Source organism: Mauremys mutica, chromosome 8, assembly GCF_020497125.1.
Source record: "Mauremys mutica isolate MM-2020 ecotype Southern chromosome 8, ASM2049712v1, whole genome shotgun sequence".
Lineage (NCBI taxonomy): Eukaryota > Metazoa > Chordata > Testudines > Geoemydidae > Mauremys > Mauremys mutica.
Window position 1 is genome coordinate 102935109 of NC_059079.1, and position 15509 is coordinate 102950617.

Below are 15509 nucleotides of genomic sequence, written 5' to 3' on the forward strand. Positions count from 1 at the left end.
GGCACATAAATATCTTGCAATGCCTGCTACAACAGTGCCATGCAAATACAATATCACCGGAAAGTGATAACAGGCAAACAAGTGGGCAGCATTAATCCTGCAAATTGTAACCAAATTTGTTTGTCTGAGCAATTGGCTTAAGTAGAACTAAGTGGTCTCATATGCTCTAAAGTTTTACATTGTTTTATTTTTGAATGCAGGGTTGTTTACATAATTCTACATTTCTAAATTCAACTTTCATGATAGATTGCACTACAGTACTTATTAGGTGAATTGAAAAAAAATTTTACAGTGCAAATATTTCTAATCAAAGTGAGCACTGGACACTTAGTAGTGTGTGAATTGAAATCAATATTTTAAAATGTAGCTATTTGGACCTAGAGCAGTGGTTTTCAACTCTTCATTGGTGGACCCCTAAAAAAATTTCAAATGGAGGTTAAGACCCCTTTAGAAATCTTAGACACAGTCTGACCCCCCAGAGTTTGCGGGCCAAAGGCTGACAACCCCTGATCTAGAGCAAAGATTAATAGTGGAGCCACCCAGTAACCCAAAAACAAAGACCCACTGAAGTGTACCACCTCACACCTGTTGTGATGAAAGATGTTTGGGGGCAAGCCAGCAAGATGGAGTTTGGAGGAGGAAAACAGAAAGATCTGATTAGGTCAGAAAGGGAGTTAAGGATGGGAAGTGAGGGAGGGAGGCATTACCTATGACAAGAACAAATGGTTTAAAGCAGGGGTGGGCAAACTACAGCCCACGAGCCACATCCAGCCCCCAGGACCATCCTACCCAGCCCCTAAGTGAATGGCCATGGGGCACACCCTGGCCCCTCCCCTGCTGTCCCCCCTCCTCTGCAGCCTCCTTGATAAGGGGGCACAGAGCGGGGAGGGGGTGTATAGAGGGCAGGGGAGTTCAGGATGATGAGCAGGGGGCAGGGATGTGGATAGCTATGGGGGGGAAAATGGGGGGTTGAACAGGGGGTTGGATGGGGCAACAGGAGGCAGTCAGGAGACAGGGAGAAGGGGTGTCTGCATGGGGCAGGTGTGGGGGGGGGGGTGTCAGGAATGAGAGGAGGGGTTCGATGGGAGGGCAAGGGTCTGGGGGGGGCAGATAGGTGGGGGCAGGGTCACAACCCCCTCCCCTAACCAGCCCTCCATACAATTTCCAAAACGCGAGGCAGCCCTCAGGCCAAAAAGTTTGCCGGCCCCTGGTTTAAAACCAGTCACGCCCTCCCAGATCTATGGTTTACCATCCCCACAACACAGATGCATCACGACCAGAATTCTGCAAAATAAAGCAGCCCAGAAAGAACAGTTGGGGATCAAGCCTGGATTTTCGGTATTTTTAAACTAGCTCGAACTCCCGTTCCCACTGCAGCAGCAGGGGTTCTGGCTAACTTTAACGCTATTCAACATCAAAGAGACAAGGTGGGTGAGGAAATATCTTATCAGACCAGCTTCTGTTGGTGAAAGAGACGAGCTGTCGAGCGCCTCCTCGGTTCTGCGGAGCTCCAGAGCTCGTCTCTTCCACCAACAGGAGCTGGGCGGATAACACACATTCCCTCACCCACCTGGTCTCTGGGCCCAACACAACCACCCTGCAAATTAACACCAGAGTCACTTCAGGGGAGAGTTGCGCCCCTGCTGTCTCCCAGGAGAGGATGTAATCCCCCCCCCACACACACACACACACACACACACGCAGTTTGTAACAGGGTTACAGACAGGCTTTGTCCTCACTCCCATTCGCGGGGGCCCCCCCGCCTCCTCCATGAAAGCAAGACGCTCCGTGGGGCGATCCCGTGGGAACTGCTGCCACCCGCGGGCGGGCGAAGGGGCGGTGCCAGGCTGGCTGCGAACAGGCGGATGCCTGGGGCAGAGGAAAGCAGCCGCTGGTCGCCTTGCAGGGGTGCGGGCTGGAAAGGAGGGGCCCCCGCCCCCCCCCGTTTCAGGGGCTCCCCCCTCGTGGGGGCCTGGAGAGGGGGCGCCTGCAGCCGCCAGGGCCCTTGGCAGGATGGAAGGAGACGCCCCCCCCCGCGTGTTTTCTGGCTTTTGAGGAAAGGCGGGGGGGGGTCCCCACGCCAGGCGGGGGAGGGGAGAGGCCGGAGGGGGGGGGGGGCAGGCGAGCCCGTCACTCACCGCACATGGTCCCGTCGCAGCGTAACCCGGGGAGGCGAGTCCGGCCGGAGCCGCGGCCCCGGCTCTTATAGCGCCGCCGGGCCGGCTCCCGCCCCGCTCATTGGCTGGGGGCGGTCCCCCTCCCCCGCGGGCTGGGGGGCGGGGGGCAGTGCTTGCGCTGCGAGTGGGCTGGGCACTCCCCGCGTGGAGAGAGGGGCACGTTGCACGAGACCTACGGCCACAGACCAGCGCACATAGACACACACCCCCCCAAGCCCCTGGGGGGGGGGTATTTAAAATGGGTACATTGTAGCAAGGGCACGTGGCTCTCTGCAGAACAGCGAGCTTGAGGAGAGCTTCCCCAGGGCAGCAAAATAGTTAATGTAATAGTTCATTCAATGAGTGGTCCCCTGCAGATCACTTCTCAAGAAAGAAATTATGAACCAGGGCTCAGACTCGCCGTTATTTTCCTTCTCTCAACCAGTACTGTATGGTACTCTCTTTTGGGGGATTTGTGGCCCACCAGAGAAAGAAAAGTTTCAGAGTAGCAGCCGTGTTAGTCTGTATCCGCAAAAAGAACAGGAGTACTTGTGGCACGTTGGAGACTAACACATGCATTTGCGCATAAGCTTTCATGGGCTACAGCATCCGATGAAGTGAGCTGTAGCCCACGAAAGCTTATGCTCAAATAAATTTGTTAATCTCTAAGGTGCCACAAGGACTCCTGTTCTTTTTGCAGAAAAAGAAAGAGGTCCAGAGACCTGCCTCTGAGAGCCACTGCACTAAAACGATGGCGGTTGTTTTTGTGGCAGATCATGTCCTTAGCCAGTACGTCATTTCACAGTACAAATCTGGAGTAGCTTGACTGGCAATGGGATAGGCACACCAGCATTAACTGGCTTTTACGAAACTTTTGATCTCTTATCTTAAGAAGCCTTGTCTGTAGGAGGAGAACAGAACTGTGACTACTCAGTTTTGCGCTAAGTGCCCTGCTTTATATAGTGGTAAGGTACTGAGGTATTTTGGAGAATGATTAGACGATTGCTGTGTCCCTGGGACATCACAAACATCTCTCATAAGGATATCCAAGTGAGCAAAATTCTTAATACAGAGGAAGAAGATCACGCTCTGTCAGTCAACATATATTTCTGCTGTCTAGCAGAATACTAACAGGAACACAAGGGAGTTGGTTTTTTTAAATTAACCCCCTCCCCCAACATTTTCAATAGTAAAAGTCCAAAACAACCACTTACCAGGCCTAAAATTTAGGATCAGGAATATTTTAGGGATTTTTGGTAAGGATTAGGCATCTCTTATTATACTCTAGTTCAACACTAAGTATTAATTTTCCAGTGTTTATTTTTGTAAAGCATGATTGCACTTTTTAAATGTTAAGTTTAGGTACGAGGAATAAGTGCCTCAAATGCTCTCAATTTCAACTGCAGTGTGGATAGTGATGTTGATTTAAAAAAAAAAGTTGGAAATTATTTCCAGAGTTTAAAAATGTCAAACACACGCAAACAGCTTTGCAAAGTCTCACTAAAGGGGAACACTGCCAGTTTGAGGACAAAATTTAGGCTTTGAAAACAATTTTAAACAGTCATGGAATTAAAAGAAAGAAAAGAAACACAGTTTATGGAGCATATAGCTGATCCTTGAGCTGATCCATGAGAATCAGGAAGTAAAACAGTCTATCTTCATTGTCCATGCTCAGAGAAATGCAATAAGTAAATATGTGATAGTTGGGGAAAATAAAGAGATGGTTTTTTTCTGAGGCAGAATGGTCCATTGAATAGTCAATCAGGCAACCTGGGTTTAAATCCTAATTGTTACTGACCTGCTGCATGACCTTGGGCAACGTCACCTCTCTGTGCCTATTTCCCCCTCCCACGCTGCCTAATGGGGCCATGATCGCAGTTGGAGTCGTTAGGCCATATTGTAATATAAATAGTGATAATGTTGATGGTAGATCTTTTCCATCTCTGAGTACCATGAACAGGCAACACAAGTTTGTCAAAAAAAATCTGGTTGTGCCAAACTAACTTACTTTGATAGGTGACAAGCTTAGAGGATAAGAAAAGTGGGATGAACAAAGTATTTCACTTTAGCATGGTAGTCAATATGACTCCATTTGACATTCCCAAGAGGAAATTAGAGAAATGAAAATGAGCTGGAACTGTTATAAACTAGATGCACGGGGCATTAAAAAATGGAAGTAGAGTAATTAATGGTTAAGCATCATGTTGGGAAGAGGTGTTGAGTGAGATTCTGTCAGTCTGCCCTGTGTCTAATACCATTTGGAAATTTCATTACTAACTTGGAAGACTGTATAGAGAATGTACTAGTTGAACCTACAGTTGGGCCTGCTTGGTTTGGCTATACAGATTTTAATGAGGTCAGACTAGATGATCATAATGGTCCCTTCTGGTCTTAAAATCTATGAATAGTCCAAACCTGAGCTAGATGACAACTAGTTTAATGTACCTTGAACTCAACAAGCCAGGTATAGCAATTCAGGGTGCTGTTCTGGATATCACCTTTTAAAAAAAGAAAAGTTTGGGGAATTCCAAAGTACTGTACAGAACAAAAGTGCTAAGGGGGTTGTGTATAGCCCCCATGTTGACAAGGAAGGTGCCAGAGAAGCACTGGGGCAAGGGGGGGGGGGGGCTAGACCCAATCCTGCTGGCCTTGTTAATCATGTATGGTAGGGAGGAGGCCTTTGAAAAGGAGGAAACTGCAGTCAGGGGAGAGCTCACCCCAAGCAGGAAACTGCTGAAGCAATTGCTGATGCCACAGGGAGAAAGGCCCATCAGATCTCCACCCAGACCATTCGGGGAGTGCAGTGAACGCCCAGGGTAAGCCTCACAGACTGAGTGTGATTCAGCAGCCCAGCCAGAGGGACATCTCAAAAACCACTGCACAGATGCTGTACTGTTGGCCTTTATCCGCTTTGAGGGACCCCAGCAAGAAGTTACGCTTGGGTGTGCTGGGGCATTTATCTTTCCTTTTGATTCCCCAGCAGAAGGGACTTAAGAAGGCCTGCAAAGGACAGGGCCCCCTTGCAAGAAGTAAAACTGAGGCCTGTCCATGAATCACCCAGAGCAAACAACTTGGTGTGGCCAGGGTCTCCCACCATCTGGAAGAAAAACCTAAGGAGGCCCTTGTGTCAGTTTAGGCTTATGAGGCATTTTTAGTCTAAAAGGAAAAGAAAAGACAACCAAGAAGAGACCCAGGGCCAAATTCAGACCAGAGTTAAACGAGTTCAATGCCCCTGAAACTTACACCAGGTCTAAAGTAGACACAATAGTGAATAGGTTTGGACAGAATAACTGTTGCCAACCATCAGACTGAAACCAAATTTGAACTAGAACTCAGAGTCAAGAAAGTTTGCTTATTTCATTGCTTCAGGTCCTTGTAGTCCTTGGTTCAAGCTAGGACCAGAAGTGCCTGGATACCATGAAAAAAGCTGTTCTTGGAGTATTTATGGTCTGACCAGGAAAGCAGCAGAAGCATTTTGAGAAAACCAAGATTTCTGACTCAATTTTTCAGATTGAAGAGATTCAGATAGACGCACATACCTGGTTATTATGCAGATCAAACTCCAAAGGAGACTTGTATTTAGGGTGACCAAATAGCAAGTAGTACAGGCATCTATATAAGACAAAGCCACAAATATTGGGACTGTCCCTATAAAATTGGGACATCCAGTCATCCTACTTGTATGTCTCTATGAACAACTGTCTGTAAATACAAGGAAGGGTGTTCTAGAGAGGACAGGGACAAAACATTCCCCTTAGTTAACATGGGCAGACCAAGTACTAATGGGTGTAAACTGCAGAAGGGAAAATTTAGGCTAAATATTAGAAAACATTTAAGAGGAGTGGTTAGGTAACAGAATAAACTGCTAAGGGTGGTTTTATAGTCACTTTCACTGGTGATACACAAGGCTAGCCTTGACACACTTATCTGGGACCACTTAGGGTTAATGAAAGTGCGCTTTCTCTGATACAAGGGTGGATTAGATTACTAAACAGGAGTCCCTTCCAACTCAAATACTCCTATGATTTTAGCTGGGTTATGAAGTAATAAAACTCTCTTAATTACAGATTTTAGACTGTTAGTCATTTATCCCCATAAATTATTTACACGTTTCCAAGAATTCACATTCCGTAACCAGATTTGTCCTCATATGTGGCATAATTTCTGTATTTCCTGATTTAACAACAATTCAGCTAAATATCACTGCCAGATTTAAAGGGCATGAAGCATCCTCAATCATCATGCTCCACTCCCCTTGGCTTTAGTGGGATCTCTGCCACTATAGAACAATATACGTGAAGAAAGGAAGGACAGATGGGAAAAGAGGGTAGAAATAGTGGGGAAAATTAGGAAGAACTCAAAGAAAGCATCTTTTACCTCAAAATGCAAACATCATAGATTTATGTACCATATTATTTAGCCTGGGCTTGACTCATAGCCTGCCTCTATCCCCTATTCTTCAACTCATTCCTCCTACCAAAAGCCTAAGGGTGTTAATTCTTTCTAGTATATATTAATATTGTCAGAGCCCATATGTAGGCAGTCTGACCTTACAGTTAGAGCCTAAAGTAGCATTTAGATCAGCATAGCCAGAGTCAGAAGCCAACCCAAGAGTCAAATCAGACTCAGAGTCACACCAAGGGTCAAGCTGGAGTCAATAACCAGAGCTAGAGCAACGCAGTAGGAACCTGATCTGGTCAGTAGGGGGTCCAAACAACTAATGAATTTCTAAGCAAGGGGAACAGGAAGCTTTATGCCAAGAGGTGACCAATCAGAAGTCTGCTGCTAGTCAGCTGACCTAAGTCAAACCGGGTATAACTGTTTGCTGGCTATCAGCTGTAGTTTCCCTGTTTGGCCTTGCAGCATGGGAACGAAGCAGGAGAGGCTCTCACTTTGTGGGTTTGGCTTTGAGACCAGTGGCACTGACAAATATATACAAATGAATGTGGGTACTCAGCTCATCTGAGGAAAAACCAACCCTCAGGTGTCTCCCGCTTAAGCCTTCAAAAACAGATGCACCCAAAATCAAAGGTTACACTTTTGAGCTAGTTGGCCTACGGGTCTGATTCCAATTTCACTTACAGCAGGTGTAAATCAGAAGTCACTCCAGTGAGGTCAATGAAGTTATGCTGATGCAAAACCAGTGTAAGTAATATGTTCCCTGGGACTTGCTCCCTGCTGCTATAAGGGTAAGAAGGAAGGCCACATTCTGAATTCCTAACTCAAGCATGATTCCCATTGACTTCATTGCAAGCCATGCCTGAGGAAGCAGCTCAGACTGGCCTCAACATTTTCCCCTAGCACCATGTTGGAGTTCTGCAGAAAATTAGCAGCTAACTTAGAACTCTTAACAGTACAACTTTTCTCAGGTTCTGGATGTACTGGGCCAACAAGTTCAAAGAAGGAAAAGCATGTTTGTGACAGGTGTTTCTCTAGGGCCAGTAATGCATGCGTTAAATAGTACTTCCCTGGGACTTGTTTTAGGGGATAATATGTATATAATGATACATAATGCCACTTTATAGCTTTAATTTCAGAACCAATAATAATTTACAAGGAAAAGTTAGCCAGCATTCATCACCCCTTCATTAAACAGCTGTTTTTGAAAAACTAAAGACTGTGTGCGTTATGAAAAAGTGCATAGTATTAAGTCTGTTTTCATAACCGATAGTTGTCTGGGAACAAGAATACAGTAACTAGACTTTTAATCAATGGCCGCTTTGTAACAGAAGTTTCATAATGAGAATTCCATGCACTCTGCTATAATGGTGGTGGGGGAACCAATTTGCTAACCTATACATTTGATTTTTAGTATTTTTTCAAACACTAAGATTTTTAAGCTCTCACTGAAAGCATTTACCCTTTGGATCTAATTTCTATGGAGCAGCATAAGGTAATACATTGTGTTTCTAATAGTAATAGCAGCTGAAAACAAGTTAGTGGGGAAGAGCAGAAAAAAGAATACAATGGGTGAAACCTTTGGGAAGATTGAGTGGAACTTGGTAGAATATCTTTTACTTTTCTCAGATCTCTATGTGGTCCTTCCCAGTTAGGTTTGAGGTGTGTTGACACAGCAACATGGATATTTGTATATCTGCTCCTCGTGCTATGTACGTTCTGGAGATAAATCAAGTCCCCAGGGCTGTCTGACGTATTCACGTAGCTTACTTGGCCGTCCTCACGGCAGTGAGTTGACTGCCGCTGCTCCCCCATCAACTCCGCTTACTCCTCCTGCTGAGGTGGAGTACAGGCGTCAATTTGGGGATCAATTTATTGCATCTAGACGAGACGTGATAAATCGATCCCCGATACATCGAACACTATCCGCTGATCTGGCGGGTAGTATAGACATACCCTTGGATTCTCCAAAGGACAACTAGGCATCCATTTTGTAAGCCATTCTTGTCCCCTTCTTGCTCTGAATTTGGCGCCTTTGTGTGTTTAGGTGGGAAAAGATGGTTACTGTCATTCGCTAAACTGCCTACCAACCCTATGTCTACGTAAGGGCGGTGCTCAGATTAGGTCGGCACTGCCCGCCTGAGTGGCAGACTCTTGTTGCTGTCTGTTTGAGACAGAGCAAGTGGCTGAGGGTTAGTAGGGTAGGCCATTCACCCCACAAGGGTCATCTTAAGCAGGGAATATACTTACCTACACGCACCTAATCCATCTCTTATAGTGATCACTTGCCCCATGCACGACGACGCAAGTAAAGGGAGGGAGAGGGATTTAATTACCTGAATACTTCCATCTTACCCGAGAAGATGTTCATCTGGAGGTCCTGTCTGTATCTGAGGAATCTGGCCATCCTGTCGCACTGCATCCATCCTGAAGAGGACAGGGGGCGGCTCTAGGATTTCCACCGCCCCAAGCAGGGCAGCACGCCGTGGGGGGCGCTCTGCCGGTAGCCGGTCCCGTGGCGCCGGTGGACCTCTCGCAGACGTGCCTGTGGAGGGTCCGCTGGTCCCACGACTCCAGTGGACCTCCCGCAGGCACGCCTGCGGATGCTCCACCGGAGCCGCGGGACCAGCGGACCCTCCGCAGGCACGTCTGCAGGAAGTCCACCGGCGCCGCGGGACCAGCGCACCTTCCGCAAGCGTGCCTGCGGGAGGTCCGCCGGAGCCGCCTGCTGCCCTCCCGTGGGACGCCGCCCCAAGCGCACGCTTGGCGCGCTGGGGTCTGGAGCCGGCCCTGGAAGAGGAGAAGACACCATCAAATCAAGCTGCCAGAGATGATACTGTCATTGTCATTTTGATCCTCATGTATACATCCCTATTGATACAGACTGCCTTGTTTTATTATCCATCTCACCTTGTTACCTGGGGAGTCCTTGCCACCCCATTAATAAATCTTGTTGTACCTTTATCCTGAATCATATCTGGGAACACAACCCCCCAGTGATAGAACGGAGAGGGAGGCAAACCTGAGACTGAGATTCCTGGCCATTGTTAATTGTAGCTCCTGTTTCAGTCAGCAGAGCCACCAGCCCATCATACTTACTGGAGGGAAGATGCCAATCTGAGCGAAATGCGCATGCGCGCACACACACATGTGCACACACACACTCACACTCTCTCCTAGACAGTTTAGTTTCACAGGCCTAGAGGATTTTATCAGCAGAGAAAGAATTGCTAGGACAAATTAATTGTTGGATATGTATAAAGATATCTGGCTTAATTCATACAAGGAAAGTAGCTGCACCCAAGCAGACATTCACACCGGGGACAGGTCACAGCATCACCTCTGACTTGTGCATGGAAGGGCATCTTGAAACTCCTTCCAAGGTTCCCTAGCAGCCTTTCTGGCAGAGGTCACCTGGGAAATGTGCCAAACCAGCACATCTGGGCTGCACTGGCTGGTTCCCTCCAGGCTGCTAGGCAAAGTGAAGTGCAGCTTGTGTATCACTGCAGCCTACTTTTCTAGCACAGCCCGGCAGTGAATCTCACCTGTTATTTTGGTATCATTCCATTCTAGTTCCATGCCATTCTTTCACCAGTTTGCTTTATCCACATGAGTGTCTGAATGTTTTTAAACTGGACTTTGAAATTAACACATTTGAGGCTAGAAAACATAGTTCTGGTGTTGGCTGCTGCTTGTTTTGTTTATAGACAGCTCTCTGGCAAGAAATGTCCAGTTTTATAAATCAAAACTGAGGTTCTCCAGAACACACACACAGCATTCTTTGGAGCAAAACTCTGGACTCACAAAAGCTACATCTATGGGTTTTTCTTTTAATTATTGCTCATAAATTTCTAGTGACCTTCAATATCAAGTTGCAACTTGTTCCATATTATATATGCAAATATCATGGCTCCATTATCTCCCCTTCTACATTCAAGGCAGACATCCATGATGCCTAAGTGATATGTTCCAAATTTAAAGAAAATCAGACTCAGAACAGAGCAGGAGTCCTTGAAGCTGGTACATTCTACATTGTAGCTACTGTGCTATGACTTTTGTAAAAAAGAGACTGGAAATGAAATACCTCATCTACACATACCACCAAAAAGCCACAGGTGATCAGAGAACTCAACTCAGCCAGTACCTGAAAGCTGTCACAGGAATATTAGATACATGAAGATGTTACTGGACAGACTGCTTATACTGACTGGCACTAAGGGCAGTTAAAAACCTACACTTGGCCCGTGCCAGCTGATTTGGGCTCACAGGGCTCAGGCTAAGAGGCTGTTTAATTGCGGTGTAGATGGTCAGGCTTGAGCTGCCGTCTGAGTTTTGGGACCAGCCCACCTCCCAGGGTCCTAGAGTCTGGGCTCCAGACCAAGCCCAAATGTCTACACCGCATTTAAACAGCCCCTTAGCCTTAGCCCCCTGAATCCGAGTCAGCTGGCATAGGCCAGCCAGGGGTTTTTAATTGCAGGATAGACAGATCCTAAGTGTCCAATCAGCCAGTCTTTGAGGGGTGTTAGGAAGCAGCGTACCTTATGGGCAAGTTATTTCACTTCCCGGTTTCTTGCACTTTCCTCTGAAGCCTGCACTGGTATGGAAAGTCCTATGTTCCTATCAACTTTCAGCACAGGTGTCACAGCATGAAGGGGAAAACATACAGAAACATGAGGAGAGAGAGAATAAGAAAACGTATTGATTCGATGCGCTGGTGCCATGTGCCTTAACATTTTTACTGGTCTTACTGTACAGAAAGATAGGGTTGAATATGTTCCGACGGCATGTGAGCATGTCTGGTATGTGCATGATAAGATCTAATTGTAGTATTCATCTAAATGCCAATTAATTGTGAAAATGAGAGAAATACCATCATCTTCTTCGGTGTTTCCCTGATTCTGCTGTCTTCTGAATTGGGCTGCTCCCTGGATGCACAGTCTCCTGCCCCCCTTCAGCATTTAAACATCTGTAAAGTAATCAAGCCCTCAAACACACATGAGTGTGTGCACATTCTGCACTTCCACTTACTCAGATCAAATCCTCATCTAAGACCTCAAAATATTCTGACTTCTAGGAAATAGACGACTTTCAAGAATATCTGTTTTGAATTACTGATAATGCCTTTAATACCCATATATACATTAATGGTGTAGCCTCATCTGGATACTATGTGCAGTACTGGGGTCACCTGCATCTCAAAATTATGCAGACTTAAGAGGAGGTTCAGAGAAGAGTGACAGGAATGATCAAGGTCTGAAAAGATTCTCATATGAAGAGAGATTGAAAAGATTGGTATTGTTCCCCTTAGAAAAGAGTTAAAGAAGAAGGGACATGTTAAATGTATATACAGTGGTCTAAAGAAGGTAGATCGCCGTCTCATAACATAAAAGCATGGGGACTTTCAATGAGATTACAGAAAGTGGACAATTCAAAGCTGATGAAAGGAAACACTTTTTCACACACCATGTAATTAGACTGTGGAACTCATTGCTACAGGATGTCACTGAGGCGAAGAACTTAGCAAGATTCAAAGAGGAATTGGACATTTATATGGTTATCAAGAATATCCAGAATTATAACAACACATTTTTGAAGGGATAATAAACCTTGTGCTTCAAGGCTAAAAGCAACTATGGTTTGTTTAACATCGTTTCACTTAAAGTTGCATTTTTCAGGAACATAACTACTATGTTAAGTGAGGAGTTACTGTAATCCACCACTCCAAGAGGTGGTAGCTATCTCAAGGGAAGAATTCTTCTGTCAGCCTAGCACCGTGGGTTAGGTCGACCTAACTATATTTCACAGTCCTGAGGAAAGTAGGTAGGTCGGTAGGTCGATCTAATTTAAGTGTAGAAGGATTCTCTTTCTCACTAAGGGACCCTTCGTCCAACTTGCCCTGGATAACAAAACAGACAGCTGGAAATTAGGGCCTGATCCAGAGCCCACTGAAGTCAATGGGTGTCTTTCCATTGAGTTTAATGTGATTTGGATCACGCCTTTACCAATCATAACAGGAGGTTACCTACAGCAGTGTAAGCCTATCTCAGGTGTTTTAATATGGTCGTTTCAGTGGAAGAAAAATCTGTCTGCTGGTACTAATTGTAACAATCCTCTAGAATACACATTTCAGTCAGAGTCCTTGTTCTCATGCTCCCACCTAAATCTAGTCTGAACCACTATCAGATTCTGCCTCTGTCAAATATTTACTTGGATTGTTCTTAAGGTTTGGCATTAGATATGCTCAACTATACCATCTGCTGCCATTTCTTTAAGTTTTGTTTCCCCTACAACAGCTTGTGATCTTGTTCTTTTATCAGCTCATTCAGCAGAGATGGGAAAATGAATCACTGATGTCATTTAATAGAACCATTAGTTTTCTCAGACTGGCAACCCCGGGTGTTGCCAAGCCCACTAACAGTAAGCAGATTTTGGCTTCTTTGTGTCTGTAATTGCCTATTCGGATCTATAAATTGCATGTTGCTTTTTTTGGTGCTTTTCAGGGGTCTGGCTTTTTTGTTTGTTTGTTTGTTGGGGTTTTTTTTAATTTCCTGCCAGAGAGTGAGATTGGCGCTTGGTTGCGCAATCTATCTTCTCTGTGCATTATTACACTGCTAAAAAAAAACTTAAAAGGCTGCTTGCAGTTGATTTTTTCCTTTCGCTTTCGGGTTACATCTTCTGCATGTGCGTTTGCTGGGCTGCTGGCTGCCTGCCCCCAGCACATTTCCCAGACCTGAAGAAGAGCACTGTGTAAGCACCAAAGCATGTCTCTCTCATCAACAAAACTTAGTCCACTAAAACCAACTTACTTAAACTGACTGAACGCTGGAAATTCCGTGCTGGCCTGAAAAGATGCCTTTAACTCACCCCCTCAAGTCCAAGTACCGCAGGTCATGTGGGACCATCTTCTTTCCTGGAGACTTTTCTCAGACAATTGCACCAATTGAAGTAGTTTCACCTTTTACTCTGGTTCTTTGATTTGTAGATTCACACTAAACCATTAACATTACATTAACACAGTTTTAATGACAAGGGTTTCTTATGTTCTTTTTAATTGTGTCTGTAACTTGAATAAAACCAAACCACTAAAAGTGTGCAGTACCAGAGATTACAAAAAAAAAAAAAGTTTAAAGTATATTTACCTTGCAGAACAGAACTATGTTGTCTGGTACATTTCTGTCTAAATGTGAAATATGGGCAGACATTTAAGGCAGATCAGATAAATCCATAGTTATGGACTGTTACAAAAGTGAGATTGGATTTGATGGTTTGCAATCAGTAACCTGTGCCATAGCGGTCAGTGCATAGTAGGGCCTGATCCTGAACACTCTCAGTTCCCTTTGACTTTAGCAGAACCTGAGGACTCGGTTCTTAGAGACGTTTATCAATTGATAATACAGGTGCTGCACATGGTCAGGTCTCCTGCTGCCACTAATGTAGTTAGCTGCAAGTCTAGTCTCAGCTACATACAGAGTAAGAAGGGACCTGTCCAGATCAGGGCCGGCGCTTCCATTTAGGCGACCTAGGCAGTCGCCTAGGGCACCAGGATTTGCGGGGGGCGGCATTTTGCCGGGAGGGCGGCAGGCGGCTCCGGTGGACCTCCCGCAGGCGTGCCTACGGAGGGTCTGCTGGTCCCGCGGCTCCGGTGGAGCATCTGCAGGCACGCCTGCGGCAGGTCCACCGGAGCCCCGGGACTGGCGGTGAAATGGGTAGAGCCGGCCCTGCGCCTAGGGCGCCAAAAACCCTGGCGCCGCTCCTGGTCCAGATGAAGGTTAAAATCATGCTTGCCTCAATCATCTTTTAAGGCATTTGTTGGTAATTTGGTTTGCATGAGTAGTGACTCTTTTCAGGGACCCTGTGCTTAAGACTCCCCCTAGGTGATATGTTGTATCAGGTATCCAACTCTGTTCTCAAGGGAAAAAATCTCCATCCATGCTCAGTAGGGAATAGGTACCCAACTCAGGCTCCAGTTATATCATTGGAACAGGGCTGGGTCGCATCACATTTACACAGATGAAGGTGTGTATTGAACATAAGGATGGAAATGGCCAATATGAGCAACTTGAACTTATTTTCCTGTCCAAAATGTGATGAAATGTAAACTCTTCTAGCACGTAAAATCGAGTAAGAGGAATGCATGCCATTTTCAATGTTAAGTGTTATAAATGCCACAAGTTCCTGGTAGATGTTGGGAAACATTCTAATTAGGAGCAAAGCTGCTTCTCCCTCGTGTATTTTCTGTTGGGTTGTTGTTATTTTTTGTGTTGCTCATTGTTAATAAAGGACGAAAAGGACAGCATCAGAATCCGTATGAGATCTGCTCCCAAAGCCATTGTCTTATCTGCAACACTGGTAACCAAATGAGAAGGTTATATGAATGCAGGAGGGGGATAAGCAACAGGAGCCCAGGAACAGTTAAGAAACAAAGATCTGCTTGTCCTGCCAATACTCCTACTAAGAAAAAATGAAGGGAGTGGAAAAGCAGACCAGGGATGATGTAGAGGCTGACCTCTCTCTTAACAGAATGTTTTGCAGAGTTTTCCACAAGGCGTCATTCGTTTTATAAGCTGAGACAAAGTAGAGGAAATCTCAGCTAGGAGTATGACTTGGTGGGTTCTGAGAAAAGAAGAGGCTTCCATCTACTATGATGCCATGTTTTGTTTTTTTTAAAAATGTTGAGTTGTGTATCAGTCATGTTGCTTACAGGTTGCCTCAGAGACGGGTACACAGACTAGGGAAACAGGAGGCGAGGCCTTGTCTACACTACAGACTAAAACCTGTTGCTGGCAAAGGGTTAAAGCTTAGCTGGAACTGTGCTGAATGTGGCAGGTCTTTGTCTGCACTCAGAGCTGAACAGTGTTCAGCACTGGTTCGGTTGCAACCACTGTGAACCGCCGTCAGCAATGGTTCTGTTCTGTAGCATAGACAAGCCTTTATCAAGGGTCATGGAGAAGCAAC

At 45.7% G+C, this 15509-nt stretch overlaps 1 protein-coding gene across 2 annotated transcripts in view; it reads right to left on the reverse strand.

The window, feature by feature from the left end:
* The window catches only part of GFPT2 (glutamine-fructose-6-phosphate transaminase 2), a 33877-nt gene extending 24901 nt beyond the window's left edge, over window positions 1-8976 (reverse strand). The window contains exon 1 of one of the 2 annotated variants that reach the window (XM_045028931.1): window positions 8910-8976. In XM_045028931.1, the coding sequence (XP_044884866.1) occupies window positions 8910-8976 (67 nt within the window). Of the gene's footprint in view, window positions 1-2138; window positions 2212-8909 lie in introns of those variants that run through there. The other variant, XM_045028932.1, reaches the window with a different exon arrangement.
* Window positions 8977-15509: the final 6533 nt, after the last annotated feature.